Source organism: Euprymna scolopes, chromosome 6 (genome assembly GCF_053919585.1).
Source record: "Euprymna scolopes isolate OS-2025 chromosome 6, ASM5391958v1, whole genome shotgun sequence".
Taxonomy (NCBI): domain Eukaryota; kingdom Metazoa; phylum Mollusca; class Cephalopoda; order Sepiida; family Sepiolidae; genus Euprymna; species Euprymna scolopes.
This window is the reverse complement of record NC_136487.1, coordinates 29,914,139-29,938,775: the sequence shown is the minus strand read 5'-3', so window position 1 is coordinate 29,938,775 and position 24,637 is coordinate 29,914,139. Positions and strand designations below refer to the sequence as shown.

General features: G+C 33.9%; 1 protein-coding gene across 1 annotated transcript; it reads right to left on the bottom strand.

Moving 5' to 3' along the window:
- LOC145278304 (uncharacterized) lies at positions 1–24,637 on the bottom strand. Its single transcript, XM_080130597.1, has 6 exons — positions 24,538–24,637; positions 18,241–18,298; positions 17,077–17,137; positions 7,536–7,636; positions 3,967–4,026; positions 1–70 (listed from the first exon to the last, which is right to left on the bottom strand). The coding sequence occupies exons 3-6, from the start codon at positions 17,093–17,095 to the stop codon at positions 50–52; spliced, it is 201 nt and encodes a 66-aa protein (XP_079986723.1). The 5' UTR covers positions 17,096–17,137; positions 18,241–18,298; positions 24,538–24,637; the 3' UTR covers positions 1–49.

The window sequence follows — 24,637 nt, the reverse complement described above, 5'->3', positions numbered from 1 at the left end:
GTCGTCTTCTCTAATTTCTTGTAGTGGGTTGAAAAACTTGTTCAAAAAATTACTTAATGCCTTCCGAAAGCTGAAAAAAATTTAGATGAAATTTAACAATTGACAATAAACAATTTTGATATAAAATAAGATTTATGAGATGAGATTTAATATAAAATGTCTCTATTCTTTATAATGTTTAAGAATGTGGCCTAAGAGGGAATTTCTTTACTTGAGACAAATTTAAAAATTCCTTTGAATTTGTTATCTAATGCAACTTATAGGTCTTTCTATGTATCTTGGAAACAAAAGAACTGGACCCACTAGATTATAAAAGATCGGAATATTCGACGAAAATGACCTGTATCATTATGATATGTTAAAGTTTGCAAATATTGTTTCTTAGATACTTTTGTTTTCTTTTACTTCAATCGAAGTTTTCGGTATTCAGGGGGCCTTTTTAACATCTTATTCCTGTATATGATACATAGATGATCATTTTTTCCATTAAATTCTTCTTTATTAAATATTGAGTTAGTAAAGAAGTTAAAGATATTTTTATTTCCTTTATGATCAGTTAACTAGGTTATAATATTTCATTCTTACAATGGCTAGCCTACAATCCGTACATGTCCGACGAATTATGAAGAACAACATTAAGCTATGATGGACTTTATGAGGTGCCTAAAATAGGTCTCCAGACTTTTTACGCATGGTCACTTTTATTGATAGTACACACATGGAATTCCTGTTGCCTTCGAAGATATACGCTTGTTGTACCGTTTCAACACCTTATAAAAGCCCCAAGGAAATCTTCTTTTGTCAGCGTATCAATGACTCTCGTCAAAGTCTCTTTCATCTCCTCAGTTTTCTCATAACGACAGCCTTTATGGTTTTCCTTGAACTTAGGTCATAACCAAAAGTCACATGTGGCAAGCTCTGGAGTATAGGGTGTGTAAGGAATTATCTACATGCCAATCTTTGTAAAATAGTCTGTGACAAGGATGGAGTTATGGACTGATGCATTGTCCTGGTTAAAATGCCATTTACCCAATTTGAAAAGTGCTGGCATCTTTCCACAGAATCTCTTCCTGAACATCCTTAAAAACCTCAACATAGTATTCCTGTTGACTATTTGTCCAATGGGAACCCAGTGCGTAGATCATGTCCGTGCTGTTAAAAAAGGAATCATCATAAGTTTCTAAGTGATTCTGCTCTGTATAGCGTCTTCGGTCTAGTAGAGCCAGCATGCTTCTACTAGAAACTTAGTCTCTTGGTCTTTGGATCATAGCAATAGATCCAGGTCTCATCGCAGATCAACAGAACATCAAGAACTGCGGGATCTGAATTATCAGCTCGACCATCTCCCTGCTGTCATGACAACGTCTATCTTTTAGATGTTTGCTCAGCACCCTTGAGACAAGCTTCCTGCAGATCTTCGGCAACTTTTTCTTTTTACACGGTGGTCACCACTTATCAAGGCCCGGAAGCCACTCAGGGATAAAAACTTAACTTCCTCTCGAACAATCATGTATACAGCTCCCACAATGACATCAAACTGTGAACATTATTTCTATAGTCCTGAGCATTTCATACGTTTCTGTTGCATTTTTTCCAAGTTATGAATAGAATTTCATTGCATATCGTTCTTCTAAAGTGTCCTCATCTCCACATTTCATTTTTTAAATTCACCAGCTGTGAAACGTAGGCTTTAGTAGAATGTATTCATATTCTTGCTGTAGCTGTTCACTTGAACCTGAAATCTTAGAAATTGGTCAGTTAGCTCATAAGATGTATAGCAACAACATACTGAATTCTCAAGCGTCTACGTGTGTATACATATATATATATATATATATATATATATATATATATATATATATATATACAACATAAATACAAAGACTAAAACAAATGTAGGTTAAAAGTGAGTAAAAAAATGAAATATTTATTGAGTGCAAAAGTAGCATTTTTATGTAGCTTTTATTATTAAAATTAATATTTGAAAAATAAATTTATACATTCTTTCACAAATATATGTGTTTGTTTCTTTACGACTAATTACGGTGAGTAAACCTACTGGTGGAATGTACCAAGCGTATCGTAAACAAAATAAGCAAATATATAACATTAGTAAAAAGCGATACGTTCCAGCACATATCGCGATTGACTGAATGCTAGAACTATAGACTTCGAGATTTAGCGACCCGGTTTCGAATCTCGCGATGTCCATCAACGCTGATGTCTGGTGAGTAATATTTAAAAAGTACATATTTAGCTCCTCGTCAGATTTCTGAAGGGAAATTATTATTAATTAATATTTAGGTTAAGTGCTTCTTCGAAAATTACACTTTTATCCAACAGTTAAATAACGTTAACTGGTTTTGTTGTTCATCTAATTCTCCGAGAGAATGTATTTGTGTTTAAGTTCATATAAATTAAAATAATAACAAATATTAGTGTTGCTTATAACCAGACTTTACATTTAAATTAGAAGTTATATTGGACAATAATGGATTTACAAAAAGACGAAAATATATTTTTAAAAAGTTTTCTTTATTTAAAACAATAAGTTATACAAATATATATTTGGGAACCGTGAATACAGAAAAATTATACCATATCGAATGGCCAATTATTAAAATGATGCATCACATAATTCTGATGTATAAGTTTATTTTTTTATGCTGAAACTTTATCTGAGAATGGTTTTGTAGCTTGCTTGAAGCATTATGCGTAGCGTCAAAAGAATTGCGTTTGAAGGCTATATCAAACGGTCTTTGGGAAACACCGTGGACCCGAGTTAGCATATAAAAAAGAATAATAACAATACTAGAAGGGATTTTTGATAATTTGCAATTATATTACGTGTATTTATCAACATAATGTGGCATACAAGATGGTAGGTTTTGATGCTCTAGTTTTCGAATATAGTATCTCTTTTGCAAAGGAGAAAGAACGGTTGTATACGTTTCTTTTTCTGTTCTTCCCTGAAGAAGAGATGCTACTCTTGATAATTAAGTACATCAACATCGACCATCTTGTACGACATATGCTGTTGATGTATAAACGTAATATAATTGAAGATTACTAGCAGTTTCTTCTAATATTGTCATTATTTTTATATGCTAACTGATGTCTACGGTGTTTCCTACGATCCACATTGGTATAGCCTTCAACCACAACTTTATAAAACTTTATCTATTCTAAAATCCAACTCCAATCTTTTCAATCGGCAATAAAGGATATTCTTATTAGGTTAGCGCATGATAAAATATCAATTTGACCATATTTATATTTTTCCTACATTTGTATCTAAATTCTAATACAGTCCAATGCCAGCAAACATTTTTAGAATCAAGAAATTTATATCGATCTATTCCATCCGGTAATGTTTGTTTTTTTTATACGTAGAATTTGTTTTCAATAAATTTTAGAAACAGCCTTACCATGATTATGTCTTACTTGCACCTAATAACCTCTACTACAACGTATTTCCTTTTCAATTGTATTGCAATTTTATTTTCATTTTGTTTTTATTAGTGATGGGACATCCTACCAGACGCCAGACACTCACCCACTCTTTCTGAGATTTGGGAAGCTCGTCAGGAAGTTGACAGATTGTGAGTAGGAATGAGATAGAGAGAAACTAGATGTTCTTTATAGAAAGTATATTTTTTTCAGGATTCTAATCGCAAATTAATTGCATTTGTTCGCTTCTGACAATCTATGTTTTTATGGTCTCAAAGTAGTATTTTATGTTTTCATGATAGTTTTTATGTCATAAAGCACAGATAGTTTCTCTCTATCCCTTCTTATTCACAAACTGTCAACTTTCTGACGAGTTTCCCAGATCGTAAGAATGAACAAGCCTCCCGTTCCCACGTATATTCCTGACTATCATGCCAAAGGATTGTTTGCCAAATGGCTATAACCAACTCGAAAACACTAATAAACCTTCGACCTCAAACTAAAAACTTTTCTTACCTTTTGTTGCATCAGATCCTGGCAAATTTTATTTTCGGCCAACCCAATATCAACGATACCCTATAAATAAAAAAAATATTACTAGTGACTTAGCAAATGGTAACGAAAGTTCCTTATGCTTTTATTACTCAATAAAAACAGCAATACACGATTCATATAACTGTTCAAAAAGGTACTATTCTTGTTCTAAAAATGTACACAATCGATTTTCATGACCCTTGATGGGAAGATTTGGTAACGACAACGGCGAAGACATTCATGCAACAATCTATATATAAACATGTACTCTGGTATGATTCCTATCGATTTTCGGACCTATGCTTCATCCAGTAACGTAGTGAATGAGGGAAGGCTAAAATGTTCGTATGCCTGTCGAATTGAAAATCTCTTTGTATGATTATCTATCTATCTATCTTGTATAAAAGGAGTTTGGTGTGTATCTATTTTGTATAAAAGGAGTTTGGTGTGTTTTTGGTTGTGAAAGAGAAACTTCCCTATGGATTCCCAAACGGATTGGCCTATTTTTGAACAAATATTTCACAAAAATTTACTTGAAGTGTCTGGGAGTATTATTACATGGGTATTATATCAGAATGCCACCGATACGTATCGAAAATCGATAATTGAAAAACAACCGATTAAAAAAAGAAGTTCGATTTTGACTTCTATACAGCCTAATATCACAAGCGCATTTGAAAAGTTTTAGGTCCTCATGAAGCTATTGATTCAGACCTAACTCAGCGTTCGCTCGGCTTTCCCCGAAACATAACGTCAACAGTTCGGGTTCTGTTTCTGTCTGGCTTAACATACATTTCCGTTCCATCTTCAAAATAACCGTAAAACAGAGTGTTTTGTGCAAGTTTTACCAGGCTATGTTTTAGGACATATTTCACTTTTTTTACGGCTTTCAGAAAAAAAAACAACCTCCTAATTTTAAGAACGACTTTGGGAATAGACACACTCAACTTCTCCATAATAAGAACGTTTTTTCAGAATAAACACCCTTAACCTTCCCATGTGAAGAACGTCTTTACTAATTCCTCGGTTGTGAAAAAATAGCTGCCAGGATTAATCTATGTTCGATGAGATACCTATTTTCGCCTCCTTCAAATTGTCGTCTACTACTTGAATTTTTAGCGTGCGGGCACGCGCCTCAAATTGAAATTGTAATTCGATCAACTTTATGTGACGTCAGACAGCAGCAGAAACTGAGCTGTTGCCGTCATATTCAGGGGGAAGCGGAGTGAACACCGAGTTACGTCTGGATCAATATCTGCACGAGCAGTAATTTTTATTTCGGCACAAGTAGAAAAACCCAGCATATGAAAATTAACTCTAGATTCTATTACAAAACAGTGGCGAGTTCTAGATAAATGATACTTTTTGCGAGCGCAACTGAACCATAGTATTTGACTTTAATTCAAGTCATGATATGATAATAATTTTATGAAATCAACAGTAGGTTCTTTGGTAAAACAGAGGCGTGTTCAAAATAAGTATTTATGTGTTGAGCACAACTGAACTATGATATTTGACTTTTGCAATTTAAACTTCGATTCGAGTCGTTGTATAAAGATAATTTTATAAATAAACAGAATATCTATAAATATAAAAAACATATATATATATATATATATATATATATAGATAATTATATATATATATATATATATATATATATATATATATATATATATATATATACAGGTAAAGATGGTCACACACTTTTTGAAGACACTTATTTTTAAAGTAAAATTTAAATGACAATTTGAAAACTTTGAAGTGTCGAATATAATGATAAAATCATTTTTATTTACTTATTTGTTTTTGTAAGTCCGATATTTTGCTAATACATAGCCTCATCAGGGTCGAAATCCGGTTCGTGATTTTTTTCTCTTTCTTCATATTGGTGTTATGGCGAAGAGAAGAGAATTTACGTGCTGTTCCGGTGATTTCAAGTGTATAATGCTCCAATTTCAAGCGGGATTTAAAGTAAAGGATGGTTACACAATTAAAAAAAAAATTCACGAAGCGGACTTCATTTCATGGCCTTATTTTTTTATTATATGCTCACTCATATGTCTTTGTCATAGAACACGATAATTTTCCGTTTGATGTTATCGGTAATCTGTCAAGTAGCATCTCTTTACAGATCTTCCAATGGAAGTATTAAAATACATTATTGTTACGGACAGTATAAAAGCCACCTGCCAATAAGATTGGACATCCAGATATTAGATGGCTTGGGCTCTCAACCGCAGAGTGGCAAAACCTGCATTGTCCGTTTGCTTGTGGGCCAACTATTGTTTTTAATCCATTTGTGAGTAAGCACTAATCTTGACTGGCTACAATGAGTCTTTCTTCATCAAATGAAAGTTTCTCGCTCTTGAGCTATTGGTGTGAAACATCTCTGTCTATATACTGCTGGTTTAGCTTCTCCAGGAACTTTCCTGTTCTTTTATGTTGTTGCCACCTTTATTTTCTTGCACTATCTCGATTTCGGTGTATTTCTTACATTTTATTTTCATGCAATCTGTGTTGCTGATTCATCATATACACCGGCATTATTTTTCAGTATGACGCACCTAAAGTTTTCAGCAAGTTTTGTGACTGAGATTTATTGTCATATCTGTTATGCTTTTGATATACTGCTCCATGCTTACTATGGGTGCTCGATAGTTTATATCAGTGAGACTGAGGCCACCATCTTTTCGTGATAGGTATATACTGTCCATATATTAGTCTGTGTATGTATGTGATTTTTAAAACATTTCGCACGAATGTACATTATATGTCTGGGAATGTTCTTAGTGTTTATTTGTAATGCTGATAAGGGTCAACAACCAATAATGCATTTGGGAAAGGAATACAGCCTTGCGTATAAAATCAACAGTGGTTCCTTTGATAAGACTGGGGCGCGTTCAAAATGAATGTTTTCTGTCAAAGCACTATTGAGCCATGATACCTTACTTTTCTACATTTAAATTTAATTCAATCATTAGGTATAATTCATTTTATAAAATGGACAGTATAGTATTTGATAAAACGGGCGCGTTTGAAATGAATGTTTTTATAGAGAGCACGATTGAACCACGATACTTGAGTTTGATATTCGAAAATTTAATTCACGCTAAGAATAATTTTATAAATGAATAGGACATTCTCTACGGTGCATGGTAGACTACAATGTATTGTGTACTACGTCACTGGCGGGAGGTATGTGGAGTCTCCTCCCAGCACACCACATGCTGGGAGTCCCCAACTAGCGTAGGCAATCAATCGATTTGATTGCAAAATGGACGATTTTGTCGATTTCGACAACAATAAAATTATGAGGGGCGGAACATTTGATGATTCTCATTTAATTTCAGACAACCTTCGCAATAAAACTTTCACAATAAAACTGAAAAGGGAGAAAAAGGTAAAATGTTGCATGTATTATATGTTTTTAATCACGTGACTGAATCAACCAATTGTTGACCACCTCATACTCATGTGATACTAAACTTCACCTTTTAAAAAATATTAATCACTACAAAACAGCGATTAAGAATGCTCAACGTACTTACGTCTTTATTAGTTTGGCAATCATAAGGATTTAGCCGTACTAGTTGTTCATAATACGCTAACTCATCTGGAAAATTAATGTCTTCCTTTGCCCTCTTCGATACTGAAAGTAGACAAACACAATATCATCTGTTAAAAAAGTTGCTGAATATTGGGTCTCCGTGCAGAGTGAAATAGCAGTGACACTTTCTAATAGTAGGTTGGTCAGATTATAATAACTACTGATGGGACGATTCCAAATTTTTTCACCGATTCCTATGCAATTGCCGATTATATTCTTAATTCCCGACTCTGATGCAAATACCGATTCTGATTCCTTTAAAACGTTGTATTAAGAATCAGGGTGTATCTTAAAGAAACATACAATATGTACCTATTTTCATGAACGTAAAAATACTCTTGTAAGGTGGGGGGTGATCTATAGATTTTAGTTTTACTGATAGTCATTTGTCTTGGATCCCTGTTTTTAAAGTGACACTATTATTGTTTCATCCGGTATATGGCATTTCTAAAACTCAAAATAACTGATAGTTGCCAAATCTGCAATTCAAGAAAATAGAGTTCCTATTTACAATGCCTCCCCACGGAACAGCTTTAGACACCAGGGTCGTTGTTTAACGTGGAGAAAAGGAACGAAAATAAAAATTGTCTCAGTCGTGAAGGATTGCTCATCCACTGAGAGAATTCAAGAAAATAGAGTTGCTGCTTCTAAAAATAAACGCCCAATATTTATTACATTTTTTGTCACTTCTTTGCATTCGGAAGCTTTATCAATATTGAAGAAGCAAATCTGGCAAAAATTAAAATTATTGTTGAATTCTAATTAATCATAAATGTTAATTAATAGACATGGGAAAACTGCCACAAGAATGCTTTAAAAGTTTTGGTCCAATATCTATAAACTAACGGTATAATATAAAAACTTGATTCAGTAATTAGTTTACCATAAAATTTACACATGTTAGCATTCTAATTAGTTTCCTAAAGTAAATTATAAATTCAAGGAAAAGTTCTTCAGAGAGTTTACTTGCCTTCTCATCATGGCGAATCTTCCTTTTTATCTATAAAGTTTGGGAAATATCACCATTTAGTGATTTCTTTTCTAATTTTTCCAAGGTTAAGAACACAATTAAAATACTAAATTCGTAATTTAGTCATAATTCAAAACCCTTTTGCATCTCAGCAAAGTCTATCTACGTTGTCTGGTTATTACTAAAATGGTTGACTATTTAGGACTCTATTTATCTCTGCTTTGTTTCCAGTCTTCTTCTATTTCTCCTTGCCAAACAGTGCACGTTCATGAAAGGTGTGGCTGGGGTTGTGCAACCCTTGCTTCACATTTACACGCTCAACCATTCTCATAGTAAGTGTCCATTGTTTTCGAGACTGAACGGAGACGTTTGCATCACAACCATAACAACTGAAAAATTCTCTTGAAATAAGACGCGATCAAATGAAAATATTTAACAAAAATACAGATTCCTTATTTTTCTCTTGAAAGCAACTAAGTCCCACCCCTTTACAGTAGAGATCCCTAGGTGCAAGATAGCATTTTACTTCAATAGTTTCTTCCCCAGAACTGCAAGTTCCTGGATATGACCTTAAATTATATCCAGTAGTGAGGCCCCAGCTTGCGGGCTTTGGGGAGTGTGGAGCCACCCATTAATTGCCATTGCTCTCAGGTTCACTCTGACCCGGAGTGGTAGTCCCTGTTAGGGTCCCAACTATGGGTTAAATAGAAATCGACTTAAAAACAACAAATATATTCTATTTAAAAAATTTTCTTCAAAATCTTTGGATTCGGCATTAAATAACCTGAAAAGGGTTGATATGACGTAAAACAACAACAACCAACCAACAAGAACTGCAAGTCCTTGAAACTCTCTTCCGGCATTCTGCTTTCCCAACTGTACTGATATGCAGAAGTTCAAGTGTAATGTGAACAAACATCTTTCTACTCATCTCTCTTCATAATGCTCTCACAAATTATGTCCCTGATAGTATCCCCCTACTTCAAAGTGGCACTGTGCTTTGTTTGGGATGAAAATTGAATTTAAAAAAATTCGATCTATGTTCTTTTACTTTACCCAATCACAAATCTGTATTATATAAAATTATAATTGGATTTAGAGTGTGAACTGTAAATTCAATGAATGGGTGAATTTGAATTCTAACATTTTTGTTATTTTGTAATAATAGAAACAATGAAATCTACTTAAATGAAAATATTAGACATGTTAAAACTCACCTTAGCCTTTATTATCGTCGGGCGTTATAATAAAGTAAACGATCGATTGAGAGATCCATTCAGTTTAGTTAAATATTAATTTCTATCGTATTATCTGAATTCTTCGAACTACTGTTCTTACCTTGAGTGTTATTCTTACAACGTTTCGGCCGATGTAACTTCCGACCATTTCACGTGTATCTTGTCTGGAATATTTCTGTCGAATTCGGAAATTTGAACGAATTCCGTGGTGCAGAGTACTTGGAAAAATCAATAGTAAAAGTGATATTCTACTGAAGATTGAAGGTTCAATTCTCAGTGTGGGCGACCGAATAATACAATTGCGAATTAATTAAAAACTCTATAACTCATAACGAAACACGAGTATGTTGTACTGGGAAGTAAATGAAGGGGTCCGTTTGAAATTCCGTGCACATTCCTGGATTCAACAAAAACATTTCCGAATTCGACAAGATACACCTGAAGAAGGTCGGCGGTTACATCGACCGAAACGTTGTGAAAATCACAGTCAAGATGAGAACAGTAGTCCGAAGAATCCAAATAATACAAATAACCAATTCTCATCTAAAAATTATTTTTATTACCCATTGTTTTTATTTTCAATCAAAAACAACTATTTGTAAAATTTAAAAAACAAACGCACTTCATATACATTGAAAAAATAGTATACTAGCATAATACTGGGTTGGTTGGTTGGTTGTTTTTGTTTTACGGCATATCAACCCTTTTCAGGTTATTTAATGCCGAATCCGATGATTTTGAAGAAAATATTTGGTCAGAGTGGACCTGGGAGCAATGGCAATTAAAGGGTGGCTCCACACTCCTCAGAGCCCGCAAGCTGGGGCCTCACCATCGGATATAATTTAAGGTCATATCCAGGACCCCCGTCGAGGGACTTTTACCCTCTGCAGGGGGGGTGCAGTCGGCGTATTCTAATGCCCCACCGACAGGGCCCATAGTACTGGGAGATTTTATATGAGATTTTTATAAGAATCTATGTTTTTTGATGTGGTAGACAACAAATAGTTCTTTACAATAACCCCGCCACCATATAATCTGCTTAATCAACTTAGAAAGGGATGCAGACTTTTTAAAAATCTTTAAAAACAGTATAGTCTCGTTTATGTAAGGTCACTATTTTACTCTGTTTCAACATAAACAACTGAACCAAATAGAACTTTGTATTTTGTAATTAATTTCATCAGAAATATAATCATGATCGATATTCTACGTTCACTTATGAATGTTGGCAACCTTCATGTAGTCCATTTTTGTAAGTATTTGATTTAGAGCAGCATCAGACAAACACACCAGCAAAACAATAGAATTTTACATGTCTTATCCGATCTTTATTTATAAATAAATTGGATTTATTTCGATAACAAATAAGCCATTTTTATTTTATTTCACTTTTTGTTTATTAAATAATATCGTTTAGGATATCGGCCATATTGTATATCCGAGTGTACTAGAGCAGTACAAATCCATGCCCACTAAGAGGAATTAAACCTATATGTTACCGCTATATCGTCGTTTCTGTAAAGTCTAAAAACATATCATTTTGAAAATGAAAAAGTGAAACATAAAACCATAAGAGAAAGAAAAAAATAATAACATATTTAAAAATATGAATACATCCGGGTGCTTTTTCACAAGATTATGATTAGCTTGTGTAAGTCATAAATACGGACTGGAATGGGGAAGACATCGAAGGTACGTTAAAAACCTAGGCTTAAGCATATTTTTTATTACAAAGGTCTAAGAAATTATCAAGTGTAGTCATCGTTTGTGGAGGAAATATGGTATAATCAGATTATTTCTGAAGACTGTTCGATAAGAACTTGTTTACATTAGACTTGAAGACGTCAATATGGTAGTCAGCAAGAAAGCAAGAAAACGGATGAGAGTTCCACAGATGGGCAGTTCTAAAAAAGAAGCTTTGTTCATGGAATGCACGTTTAGGTGTCGGCACCGATAGAGAACGGAGAAATTATTGATAGTAGTTTTGGGTAGACGAATCATAGATTGGAGCTTAGTCGAGCACTTACCATGAAAATAGCGATAGAGCAGAAACAGTCTCGCAACGCCTCTTCTGTGGAAAACGAGTTTCAAAGAAGAAAAAAGGACATCGAATACTAGTTTACGAAATCAAGGCAGGACATGATGCTCTGGGCAGATCATCCCCATATATGGAAACAGTGCCCCATACTAGGACGTACTTGGCTCTTATACAGGTGGAGGATTGCATCGACAGTGAGATATCTACTGGAGCGGGAGAATGATTCCATCATTTTTCCAGCTACCTTGACAACGGATTTGATGTATGTGCTCCATTTCAGATCAGGAGTATATATCAGATCAAGAATCTTGTCTAATCGTGGAACATCTTCGAAACAGGAACGATTAATTTAGCTAAGGGTCAGATGAGGGTCAGAACGTTGATGTTAAGAAATAAGTAGAGAAGTTTGTAGAAGACTAAGAACATCCGTACATTAAGGCGACTTACTAGATTGTATTACTCCGTGAGTATTCAATACTACTCAGCTACTCTTAACAAACTTATGGCGTGTTGGCTGTTTTTGTTTTTCGGCATATCAACCCTTTTCAAGTTCTTTAATGCTGAATCCAGTGATTTTAAAGAATTTTTTTAATAGAATATATATTTTTTTCAAGTCAGTTTCTGTTAAACCAATAATTGGAACTCTAACAAATACTACAATTCCGGGTCAGAGTGGACCTGGGAGGAATAGCAATTAAGGTGTGGCTCCACACTCCCTAAAGCCCACAAGCTGGGGCTTCACCATCGGATATAGTTTAAGGTCATATCCAGGATCCAACAAATCTATGCCTTTCAAAGGCATATGAAAAATAACAAAAAGAATAAACTTTTCTCATTTGTTTATAATTGAATTATTTGAAATGTTATCGAGTTGGTCACTTTTTCAATTTAAAAAATAAACAAACAATCAATGGTGGATATTCAATATATTCTCATGTAGAACAGAATAAATAAGAAAGGCAACCTAATAAGACTTTAATAAAATATACAATCCGTTCTGCAATCAAATCATTTGAAGCACAAATAAACTTAAATCTATTTTGTACTATTTTACAAAGTGAATGTTCAATAGATTTCGTTTTGTCGGCGTTCGATGAGATGCGAGAATGATGCTTTTAAACCTTATTTTCACCTCAAACAAAGCTATGAGACGTACTGGGCATTATTTTGTATCGTGTCTAACAGGGGACTGTTAGAAACTGAGCAGCAAGATATCTTTTCAGATTGCATTTTCACTTCTGTGGGTTAATTCAGTAAGAGAAAACATGAAAGAGGAAGGGAATTCCAAATTTTAGCAGTCCATGTGAAGAAACTAGAAGGTTCTTCGAAAGCTAGGAATACCAAGAGTAAAGGGGTGAAATAATGCCGCTGGTCAGATTTGTCAGGAAGCAACACAAGTGCTATAAGTTCATTATAGCACATTACATTAAATTGCATGTTAAACAGGCACACGCATAAATTATTGTGGTGGTGGGACTGAGGTTGGAGCTTGGTATATAGTGGGGGACCTATTAGAATTTGAGGCTCTCTTTTGGATCCTGTCTAAGAGTGAGATACCAGTGATAGATGCACCAGCTCAGATGTCTCAACAATAATTTTTGTTTGAACATGATTTTGCTGCTGGTTTCTTACATTAACTGGATCTTAATCTGTAAGATTTTATCTGTAGCGTTCATAAACGGACAAAGATCATGTAGCGCCGAGTGAAGAGCGAATTAGTTTTATTGGTAATTTTGCACGTTGTATTTTTTAATGTTTATTATCAAACAGCAAAGTCACCTCGCATATCATCCGACAAAAGAAATACGGCTGGACATTCAGGATTTAACCTGCAAAGAAATAATACATAGACGAACATTTACGCCCACTGAATTTAGTGGCAATGTAGAATGTACCTGTGGTGTCATAACTAAACTACGGGAATACAATTGAGAATTACTTAAGATTCTATCCGGCCATGACTGACGTAACGATAACATGGTAACCCGTAGATTAAATAAACCATTAAGTTTGAAATTCCATACAGAGTCTGACACGAACGGCTACTAATGAAAATTTAATCCTACTGTATAACTGGACGTAAACTAAATATAATTAGATCTTCCTTGGAGAATAGGACTATTCAGGTGGATATACATTCCGGCAAAATAAAATTAATGCGGGAGTGTTTTAGGGATCAATCCTTAGACCATTATTATTCTTGATATTCATAAACGACCTACCTAATAATATTGTGTTCGAGATGGGTATATTTACTGATGATACAACGCTCTATAACATGCAATATACATAAATCTAGACAATGACAGAATCGTTCGAAAACTTTTTTTTTTTACACAGTGATCACCACTTATCAAGGCCCGGAAGCCACTCAGGGATAAGGGTTATTGCAAGTACATTACGTTAGTGTGGAGATTTGATGAAGTGTTTACTTTAGGGGGTGGTTCATTAGGAATTTGTTAACATTGGACTTGAAGACATCCAAGTTGTAGTCCGGTGGGAAGCAGGCAGACGGAACAGAGTTCCACAGACGTGCAGTTCTAAGAAAGAAGCTTTGTTCATGGAATCCGCATTTTGATTTAGGCACAGATATAGAGTGGGGGAAATTTTCCACAGTGGATTCAGCTAAGCCGGTGTTTTTCGTGAAAGATTGATGAGGGGGGACCAGAGATTGGAGTTCAGACGAGCACCTGCCATGGAAATAACGATAAAAAAAGGATAGGCTCGCAACGTCTCTTCTGTGGGAGAGAGGTTGCAGGGTGGAGAAAAGGGCATCCCCTCACTAAGCCACGAAGTCTATTTTGTACTCTGTCAAGGCAGGAGAGGCTGTTTTTAGCAGCTCCTGCCCAGATGTTGCAACAGTATTCCATCCTTGGACGTACTTGGCTTTTATATAGATAGAGAATTGCATCAGTAGTGAGATATCTTCTGGAGCGATAGAAGGATCCCACCATCTTTCCAGTGACCTTGGCAACAGACTTGATGTACGTGTTCCATTTCAGATCAGGAGTAAAGGTCAAACCCAGAAGCTTGTCAAAACACGGGGCCTCACCCAGACGAGAGCCATCCATCACAATTGATGCCAGCTGGGGATCAGAGCGTTGATAATGTAAGGATAGGAATTTTGTTTTGGATGCATTAAAGGTAACCAGCCACATCTTTCCCCACTGAACCACGCGCTCGAGATCAGAGGAGAGAGAATCAGACCTCGAGACTGTAGTAGAATGGGGCCGCAAATGTACGGTAACATTTAATGCTAGTAAAACTAAGTTGCTCTCCTTTAACAATTACAAGAAGCCTCTTCAACCGCCTATATCCATAACAAATAATATGCTATCTGAAAATTCTTCTTTCAACCTTCTCAATCTATCATTTGCAGGCATTATGAACTGGAACAAATACATTGAGGACATTGCGAAAGCTGCTGCAAATAAGGTGTGTTCCCTCTATCGAGCTAGAAAACTACTCACACTTGAGAGTATGCTGTATACCTACAAGATCACCATTGGCCCATGCAAAGAGTATTGTTGCCACATCTGGGGCGATACATCTACCATTAGCCTTTCCCTCTTAAATAAGATCAAAAAAGAGTTGTCACTCTAATTGGTCCCACTTTATCAGCTAAGTTCCAACCCCTGTCGCATCGCGCAATGTTGTATCTCTGTGCCTGTTTTACAAATATTTTAATGGAGTATGCTTTGATGAACTCGTTGCGCTTGAGCCTTTTCGGCGTACATATATCCGACAAACCGGTTTAGCAATAAAATCTTACTCCTTGAGGTCTCTCTGGGCGGTTCAAGTTCTCACCCTATTTGGTCCAGTGAAATACTTTCATCGAACCCACACTTGATTTTGTATCTAATGCCCTGAAGAGGAAGTAAATAAAATATAAAAAAAATTTGTCATCACATTTGAATTGAAAGAATCAGCATCAACTGGAGCTGAAAGCGAATTCTTGGCGTAGATCACAAGCCTAAAGTTAGATATAGCGATAGGGTTAAAGCTTGGCGTATACATCTCCATCACTTGAGAATCTTATTAATGACGAACCACTTTTTTGTGTTGACTAAATCTTGACACAATTATGGATGTGTAGCATCAACTAAAATTGATGTTTACGTCAAAAAAAAGAAAATTTTAAACGTTTAAATAAAAAAAAAAATCATTAACTAACTCTTTAAATATTATAATGTGTGGACAGTTAATTGGTATTAGAACCAGGAATTTAAAATATCGAAACTTTGGGGGTATTAGAATTGTAAAAACATAAGCATTATTTCCGAGTTCCAAATTTTTCATTTTGTTCTTAGTCGAAACTTAATTTTTCATTGTCATGATAAAATAATAGAATGATAAATATTTATTGATTTCAAATTGCAAATAAAACTAAAATCTATACATTATTATGAATTAAAATACTAATTAAAGGCAAGAAAATGGCACGGTATTAATAACACAAGTAACAATGGCACATGTAACAATGCAACGAGTAAATAAATAGTAAAAAATGTCACAGGTGAAAAATATAGATCAATCATTAAATTACAATTTAAACTGAAATATATTGATTATTATAATGAATTAAAATACTCATTAATAGCAAGAAAAGTGACACGGTATTAATAACACGAGTAACAATGGCACAGGTAACAATGCAACGAGTAAATAAATAGTAAAAAATGGCACGGCTGTAAAATATAAATGAAACCTCACAATGAGTTTATCGGATCATTATTTTACACCAATCTTTAAGACAACACAAAAGAAAGAGTTGCTAAAATAATCAAAATATGTGATATAGCTCGCTACAAGTATACTTTTACGACAATATGGGCACACGTTACACAGAGTTTCATATTAATCAGAAAATTAAAAAAAAACAAAAAAACAATACGAAATGTTTTAAAAATTTGAAAAGAATCGAAATCAGAATTGGTAATTGTATTGGAATCGGAAATTCCGAATGATATCGATGACTGTATAGGAATATGGAAAAAAAATATTGACATCGTCCTATCACTACTTTTTATACAATAGCACATTTGCATCATATAACATCTGAATCGTTTTTATTGTATTTGAAATGGTAACTATTTATGAAAATAAGATAAAAATGCTTAAGATCTTAAATAAACATAAGTATTTTTTTTTAATCAGAATCGTATTTTCAAGGGATGTTTTCCAAGAAGTTCCAATTTAATTCAGTGCTAAAATAAAAGAAAAAGGCAAAACTTACCCATAGATTGGCACAACATTGTTCGTCTCAGGCGGTTATGCAAATGATATCTAATCCAGTCCTACAAAGTAGAAAGAGATGAAAAACTAAGAATTCCAAGGCTCAATCTATAGTGAAAGGTACGTCGTTTAATTTCATAATTTAAGAGTGAATGACAAATGGAGATTAAAAAGCGAATTTCCTCTATGTCAGATTTGTCAACACCTATTATAATAAACGATGATCTTATAGCACCAATCAAAACTTTTAATTGCGATTGTCGTTGTGCTCTCTTATATTAGATAGAAGATTCACCGTTTGCATAGAAGTTGATATTCGACTAGAAACATAAATATGGCGTGGCATTTAATTTATACATCGAATCATATGAAGCATTTATTAAATGGCAAAAACGGTCCACCGTTTAAAAATTGATAAATATAACCGCCATCTATACTGGCCCTGGGGGTCGTGGGCATCGAATGTTTACACTGACCATACTTCGTAAGTAAAATTACACACATTTTCCCTGGAAAAGGTACATAGGAAATCGTTGTGACTATGTAGAAAAATAAATTCAAGCGCACCAAATGTACTCTTTTTATTGGTACTTAAATTCTATGTAATTATGAAGAATTTAGAAGCGATGCATGAATAGAATTCAGCGTAATAATAAACTGAAACTAATCATTTAATAAAAATCATAAAAAATAATTAATTAACGCACCTTTCTAAACGAATATGCAAATTAGTTACCTTCACATAGTCGCTCGTGTATCCATCACTGAGTCTATTAAAAAGTTCGTTTTAATAAGTTTTAAAGTTTAAAAAAATCGGCTTTTAATATCAATGTCAGTGTTAGTGTTATCAGCACAATTAGGAACGATAATTTCTCATTATGTTTTTTCATATTAAGCTGTATAGATTTACGGATAGAGTTCACATGGTCTCGTAATATTTGAATATATATGTGTGTGAGTGTGTGTGTGTGTGTGTGTGTGTGTGTGTGTGTGTGTGTGATGAAACCAAGGTATGATTGTGCTTTCCACATATCGGAGGCACATTCTTGGCTTTAGTGATGTTGAACTGTATTGATTGGTGTTACGGTCGATTATTGTTCCAAGTAATTCTAACTTAATTAAACTATACAATAAAACAAAACATAATCGAAAGAATAAAACTTACCGATGATTTCTTCACTTATTCGGCTGATAAAGATATTCTAATAATATCTAATGATGTGCTGTAAATAGACAAAAGAACTTTGACGAAAAGAATGCAGACTTTCATTTTATAGTAGTAACGATGGGCAAGTCCAAAAGCGATAGCAGGTTTCTACCGCCCAAATACGTGCATGTCTTTCGATTTGAAAAACGAATCAACGCAGGATGAAACAAAATAACGGATTTCTTCCTTATACGTTTTATCCCCAGCTAATTTCAATTACTGATAATTTAAAAGCAGGAACTAAAATTGGCACTGAGATTGTATTTTTTTATGTCGTATAATCGAGGGGGGTAGATTCAATGGTTGCATACGCGTGTTAAAATGGATATGGGACTAGAAAGAAAATGAACTTCATAGCTGTGGCATTGATGTAAAATTGTGAATCTTAAAAATTATCTATTGAAAGGTGAGAAAAACATATGAAGTTTAAAGAAATTGATTAATATAATCCACATCCTGATTAGTTAGGAGTGTCACAGGTGTCAACTATTGACTTCATTCCTGCGTGGAATCAAGAAAGTTATTTCATGATTTGAAGAGTTCAGAAGTAACACAAAATGAAATTCAATGCAAAACATATAAAAATATATTACGAAAACTGAAATAAAATATAACATAATAAAATAACAATATTGTTTTAGATTTCCTGATATGCTGTAAAAGAAAATAAGCAAATCAGACTCCATTATTTAATACTTTCAGATATGAACAACGTGATGCAAGTGTTTTTCTTTCAGTGAATATCTGAAGTAAGCTTATCCCGTACCATAGTTAGAGTCTCATAAGTGGGTATTTTCGTGAACAGACTTAATTCATCCAGAGTCTCAGTCTAGTTTAAATAAATAGGAGCATTGTTGATAATTTCGAAGTTAAAAACAACTTTTATTCTAACAATTATTGCATTCGACATTAAATAACTCGAGAAGGTTAATTAAGGTGCAACTGTGTTTCTTTCAGTTAAATATCTGAGGTAGGATTATCCCGTACCATAGTTAGAGTCTCATAAATGGGTATTTTCGTGAACAGACTCATCCAGACTCATAGTCTAGTTGAAATAAATAGGAGCGTTGTTGATAATTTCGAAGTCAGCTTGAAATCTCGACAATCGATGCAGATTTGCCTGTGATCGGGACGCTTATATCTACCAGAAATCGGCTCAAGGGATGACATGCTGAAATCCCGGCGCTGACAATGGGCGTTAATGCAATAACATCTTTATGAATTTTACGAGGGTCCTATAGGTGTGGTAGCTTTGTATAATGCTGAACTAACTGCCTGTATTGGGCAAGATATATTAGTTAAGCAAAACAGCAAACTACTACAAATATATATGGAAATATTAAACAACGTTACCATTCATTCTAACCAGACGGTAAGGCGCAATTTGATTGTAAAACAATATTAATAAAAAACTAATTATTGATTTGTATTCCTTAAAACTTGGCACAATAATGGATGTGCATGCCATAAATGTAAAATCATATATGTTGCAGTTCATTTAAAAACACACACATTGTCACCTGGTCAAAATGATAAGACCACTTTAATAAAATCGGCTAGTTTTGAAAAAATGAATACGAAAAGCTTTCTATGTTACTAATAGCAACTTGTTAGTGGATAAAAAACATCTTACTAAATTATAAATGGCAAAAGGGAAACCATTATCAGAATTTGAGAGAGGACGGATATTTGAGCTTAATAGGGGTGGACTCTCACATAGATCCATTGCAAACGAAGTGAATCATAGCAAAACGGTCATCACGAATTTTTTAAGAAATCCAGATCAATATGGGCACAAAAAGAGTCCAGGTCGACTAAAAAAAATAACTCCATCACTGGATCGCCGTATCAGAAGAAGTTTAAAAAAACTCCAGTATGAGCTCAAGTCGATTGAAAAGGCAAACAGCTGCAGAATGTAGTCCTAAAACCATCAGAAGGCATATGAAAATGAAGGGTTTCAATCATTTAAAGCGATTGCAGAAACTACGTCTTCTTGAACAGCACAAAACTAACCGACTTAAATATGTCGCCAAATACCAGACTTGGGATGAAGAGAAGTCGGAAAATGTAATTTTCTCCGATGAGAAAAAGTTTAATCTAGATGGTCCAGATGGATTTCAATACTATTGGCATCATAAAAATGTGCCCAAATACAATATTAATAAGAACTAATTACTGGTTTGTATTCCTTAAAACTTGACACAATAATGGATGTGTATATCATAAATGTAAAATCCTATCTATTGTAGCTGATTTGTACGAAATGTTTTCTTACAAATTCAAACTTGTCAATAATCTTTTTAAAAATCTTGTTTGATTTCTGCACTGATTCAAATATTAGTTTCATACACAAAAAACACTTTGTTCAATTAAACATCTGCAACATATTAAGTACTATATAAATTTTAGCTGTTTAATGAGTTTTCACCCTAAAATAAGATCATTTTTTTAAAATTTGATTTGAATAATATTCACGATAATTTAAATAACAACTACAAAGTTTATAAGGAATAAATACGAAGTCAATAATAATTTTGAAAATTTTAAATAAAACAAAAATACGTCTTTGTTTTTATTGTTGATGTTTACTTAAATTAGAATTATATTTACTGTAGTTATTGGGAATTATTGCTCCAAGTAGTTTCACACAACGAATTACATTCACGTTCCTGCATTGTTTTAGCCTTCTAAAAATACCTTTTATTCTCTAACAATGCTTAAAGTAAACTACTTCTTATATATATATATATATATATATATATATATATATATATATATATATATATATATATATATATATATATATATATATATATATGTATAAGGAATGAAAAAATACCAGCGGTGGTTGACGTTATGTTATGAGAAAAATAGAAAAAACCGAATGAAATTATTAAAAAATCAACGTTTCGTCCTTATTTCAGAGGACATCTTCAGGATAATTGAAATAAAAAATAAATTTCTTTTCTTACATTTTTATTTTTTATTTCAATTATCCTGAAGATGTCCTCTGAAATAAGGACGAAACGTTGATTTTTTAATAATTTCATTCGTTTTTTTCTATTTTTCTCATAACATATATATATATATATATATATATATATATGTATATATATATATATATATATATATATATATATATACGGAACAATCACTTTGACATACCAGTTCCCACAGAAATAAGCAAAGTTGAGCCTTGCCAGTACCAGATGCTTGACCATTTGGGAAGGTTAGGCGCTGTATTTACCGCGACGAGTCGTAGAAATGTCTTGCTTTAGTATCTGGGTGCGAATTAATTCACTGGGAGAGATGCACCTCTAGTCTTCGTTAAGACATGCATGTAGGAGAAGGAAACTCTGATGTAAAACCTGCGATCTACAGTATACTCTTTCCTGTGGGAGTTATCTGCACGGACAAAGATTAGCAGTCTTACCAAGAAGTGCGGTTGGTTCTACACAAAGATTTCACTATCATAAACAAATCATTTGTGTGAATATCTGTGTAACTTGTTGTGGCGGAACCTTATACGTCGGAATCGACGGGAGAGTCCAAGAACAAAGTTTATATATATATATATATATATACATATATATATATATATATATATATATATATATACTAGCATGGGTGCCCGGCGTTGCTCGGATGTTTGGAGGTGTATGTTGAGCAAAAAACAATGGTCAATTTTTTTTAACTTTGACCCCTATTATGACCCCGGTAACATTTGTTGTTTTGGGCTCAAATTAAGTTATTAAGTTAGATCCATTTCCAAGGATCCTATATCTAAAATGTCAAGTGTTTAGACCCAAAATTGTCGGATGAGTTTGGTAGAGTTCTGAAAGGTTAAATCGGTGAACTTTGACCCTTTAACAGCCAGATTTCTGGCCAAAAACCGATCACATCGATTTTCACAAATCTCAGTATATCAAACTTCGAGTCTGTAGACTAAAGATTGACAGAGTTATTGCTTAGGAAAATGTACACAGACACACAGACACGTTTACTTTTATAGATATACTAGCATTTCAGCCCGGCGTTTCCCGGGTGTTTGGATGTGTATGTTCAGCAAAAAAAAAGTGGTAGTAGGAAGGCAGGCTCGAAAACGTTCCGCAAAGGAGGAAAAGAACGGGGTAAAACCTTACGTTTATGCTGTTACCACCACCGCCAAACCGAAAGCGACATTTTTTTAAAATTAAGGCTAGACAATCTAAAGGAGAGGATAACTTTTAAAAATATCGGCGAAAAAGTGACCACCCCCCTGTAGAAAAGTGCCTAGTCGAAGATATTAATGTTTTTAGCCAATTTTTCGATATTTGTCGTATGAAAGATCGAACTTTAAAACGATACTGATCTTGGTAAAATCCGTCGCCTCTATTGAAAGTTTAAGGCAGACATGCAAACAGACATACATACATACATTTATATATTGGTAACTAAAACTTGTCGACCCAAACTGATGAAAAAGCTTGCCCTATCTCTGAATACCATTTATGTAAAATTTAAAATATTTAGACCAGAAATTGTCTGAGTAATTTGGAAGAGACCGCAGAGGTCAATTTTTTTTAACTTTAGCCCCTATTATGACCCCTTAAAATGTATTGTTTTGGGCTCAAATAAAGCTATTAAGTTAGATCCATGTCCAAGGAACTTATATCTTAAATTTCAAGTGCGTAGATACAAAATTGTCGGATGAGTTTGGTAGAGTTCTCAAAGGTCAAATCGTTGAACTTTGACCCCTTAATCGCCAGATTTCTGGCCAAAAACCGATCACATCGATTTTCCCAAATCTCAGTAATCTGTATATCAAATTTCGAGTCTATTGACTAAAAATTGACAGACGACTGATTTTTCCGTTAAGGGGTCAAAGTTCAACGATTTGACCTTTGAGAACTCTACCAAACTCCTCCCACAATTTGGGGTCTAAACACTTGAAATTTTAGATATAGGTTCCTTGGACATGGATCTAACTTAATAACACGATTGTAACCCTAAACAATAAATGTTAAGGGGCCAGAATAGGGGTCAAAATTTAAAAAATTGATCGGTTTTGGGGTATTTTTTTGTTTTGCTCAGCATACACCTCAAAACACCCGGGTAACGCCGGGCTGAAATGCTAGTATATCCATAAAAGTGAACGTGTCTGTGTGTCTCTGTGTCTCTGTGTCTTTCTGTCTGTCTGTCTGTGTGTCTGTGTACATTTCCCTACACAATAACTCTGTCAATTTTTAGTCTACAGACTTAAAATTTGATATACAGTGTACTGTTATTTGCGAAAATCTGTGTGATCGGTTTTCGGCCAGAAATCTGGCTGTTAAAGGGTCAAATTTCAAGGATATGAGCTTTGAGAACTCTACCAAACTCCTCCGACAATTTTGGGTCCACGCACTTGATATTTTAGATATACGTTCTTGGACATCGATCTAACTTAATAATTTGATTTGAGCCCAAAACAATAAATGTTAAGGGGTCAAAGTTAAATAAAATTTACCGTTTTTCTTTTCTTTTTTTTTTTTTTTTTTTGCTAAACAGACACCTCCAAACACCCGAGCAACGCCGGGCAGAAATGCTAGTACATATATAAAGTGAGAATGTTATGGAAATGCTTGTGTGTTCGAGGATATTTACAGCCTATATACTACACGAATATAAATAAATTAAATAGAGACCTGCAGACGTGAAATTTGGTATATAGGGTATTCAGATACGTGGAAAAGTTTTTCATTGGTTGTTATCCTGGAAAAAACTGCTACTTAGAAGTCAGAATTGAAAACTTGATACGTATGTATCGTCATATTTTTATCTGTTTGTCAATTTTTCCACGAATGCGCATCGTGCTTCGTTCACATAACAGTTATCTTGTGTTAAGAATAAGGAAGTCTGTTAACACTTTTTAAAGATCGTGTAAAACTGGCCTAATGGTCATCGTACTATGGATACTGTTTCAGGTTTAGGTTTCGATATCAGGTCGAAGACTTTTGTTTTTACTTACAAGAAATGAATTGTTTAGAAATAAAACATAATACTAGCAGGCATATGTTTCAGTTTTTTCCGTTTGGGGGGGTACTTATGTGTGTTTTTTTTTTTTTAGAATTTAACGTTACGTTTAATACCTACGGTATTTCTGTTTATAAATAAATAAGAAAACTACATTGATTAAAATATAATATTTATGCGTATTTAATAATCAGGCAACGTCGGGCAGTTTGCTAGTTAAAATAAAAAAAAAACGCAAATAAACGAAACAATAAAACTTACCTTTTCACTTATTCGACTGATGCTGATAAACAAATGATATCAAATGATGTGCTACAGGACAGAGAAAGAACTGTGACGAAAAGAATGTAGACGTTCTTTT

Excerpts from the sequence above, each read along its gene's own strand:
- LOC145278304 (XM_080130597.1), bottom strand. Across the intron at positions 4,027-7,535 it reads ATTGCCAAACTAATAAAGAC|GGTATCGTTGATATTGGGTT; the intron begins GTAAGTACGTTG and ends TTTTATTTATAG. Across the intron at positions 71-3,966 it reads AGGATCTGATGCAACAAAAG|CTTTCGGAAGGCATTAAGTA; the intron begins GTAAGAAAAGTT and ends AATTTTTTTCAG.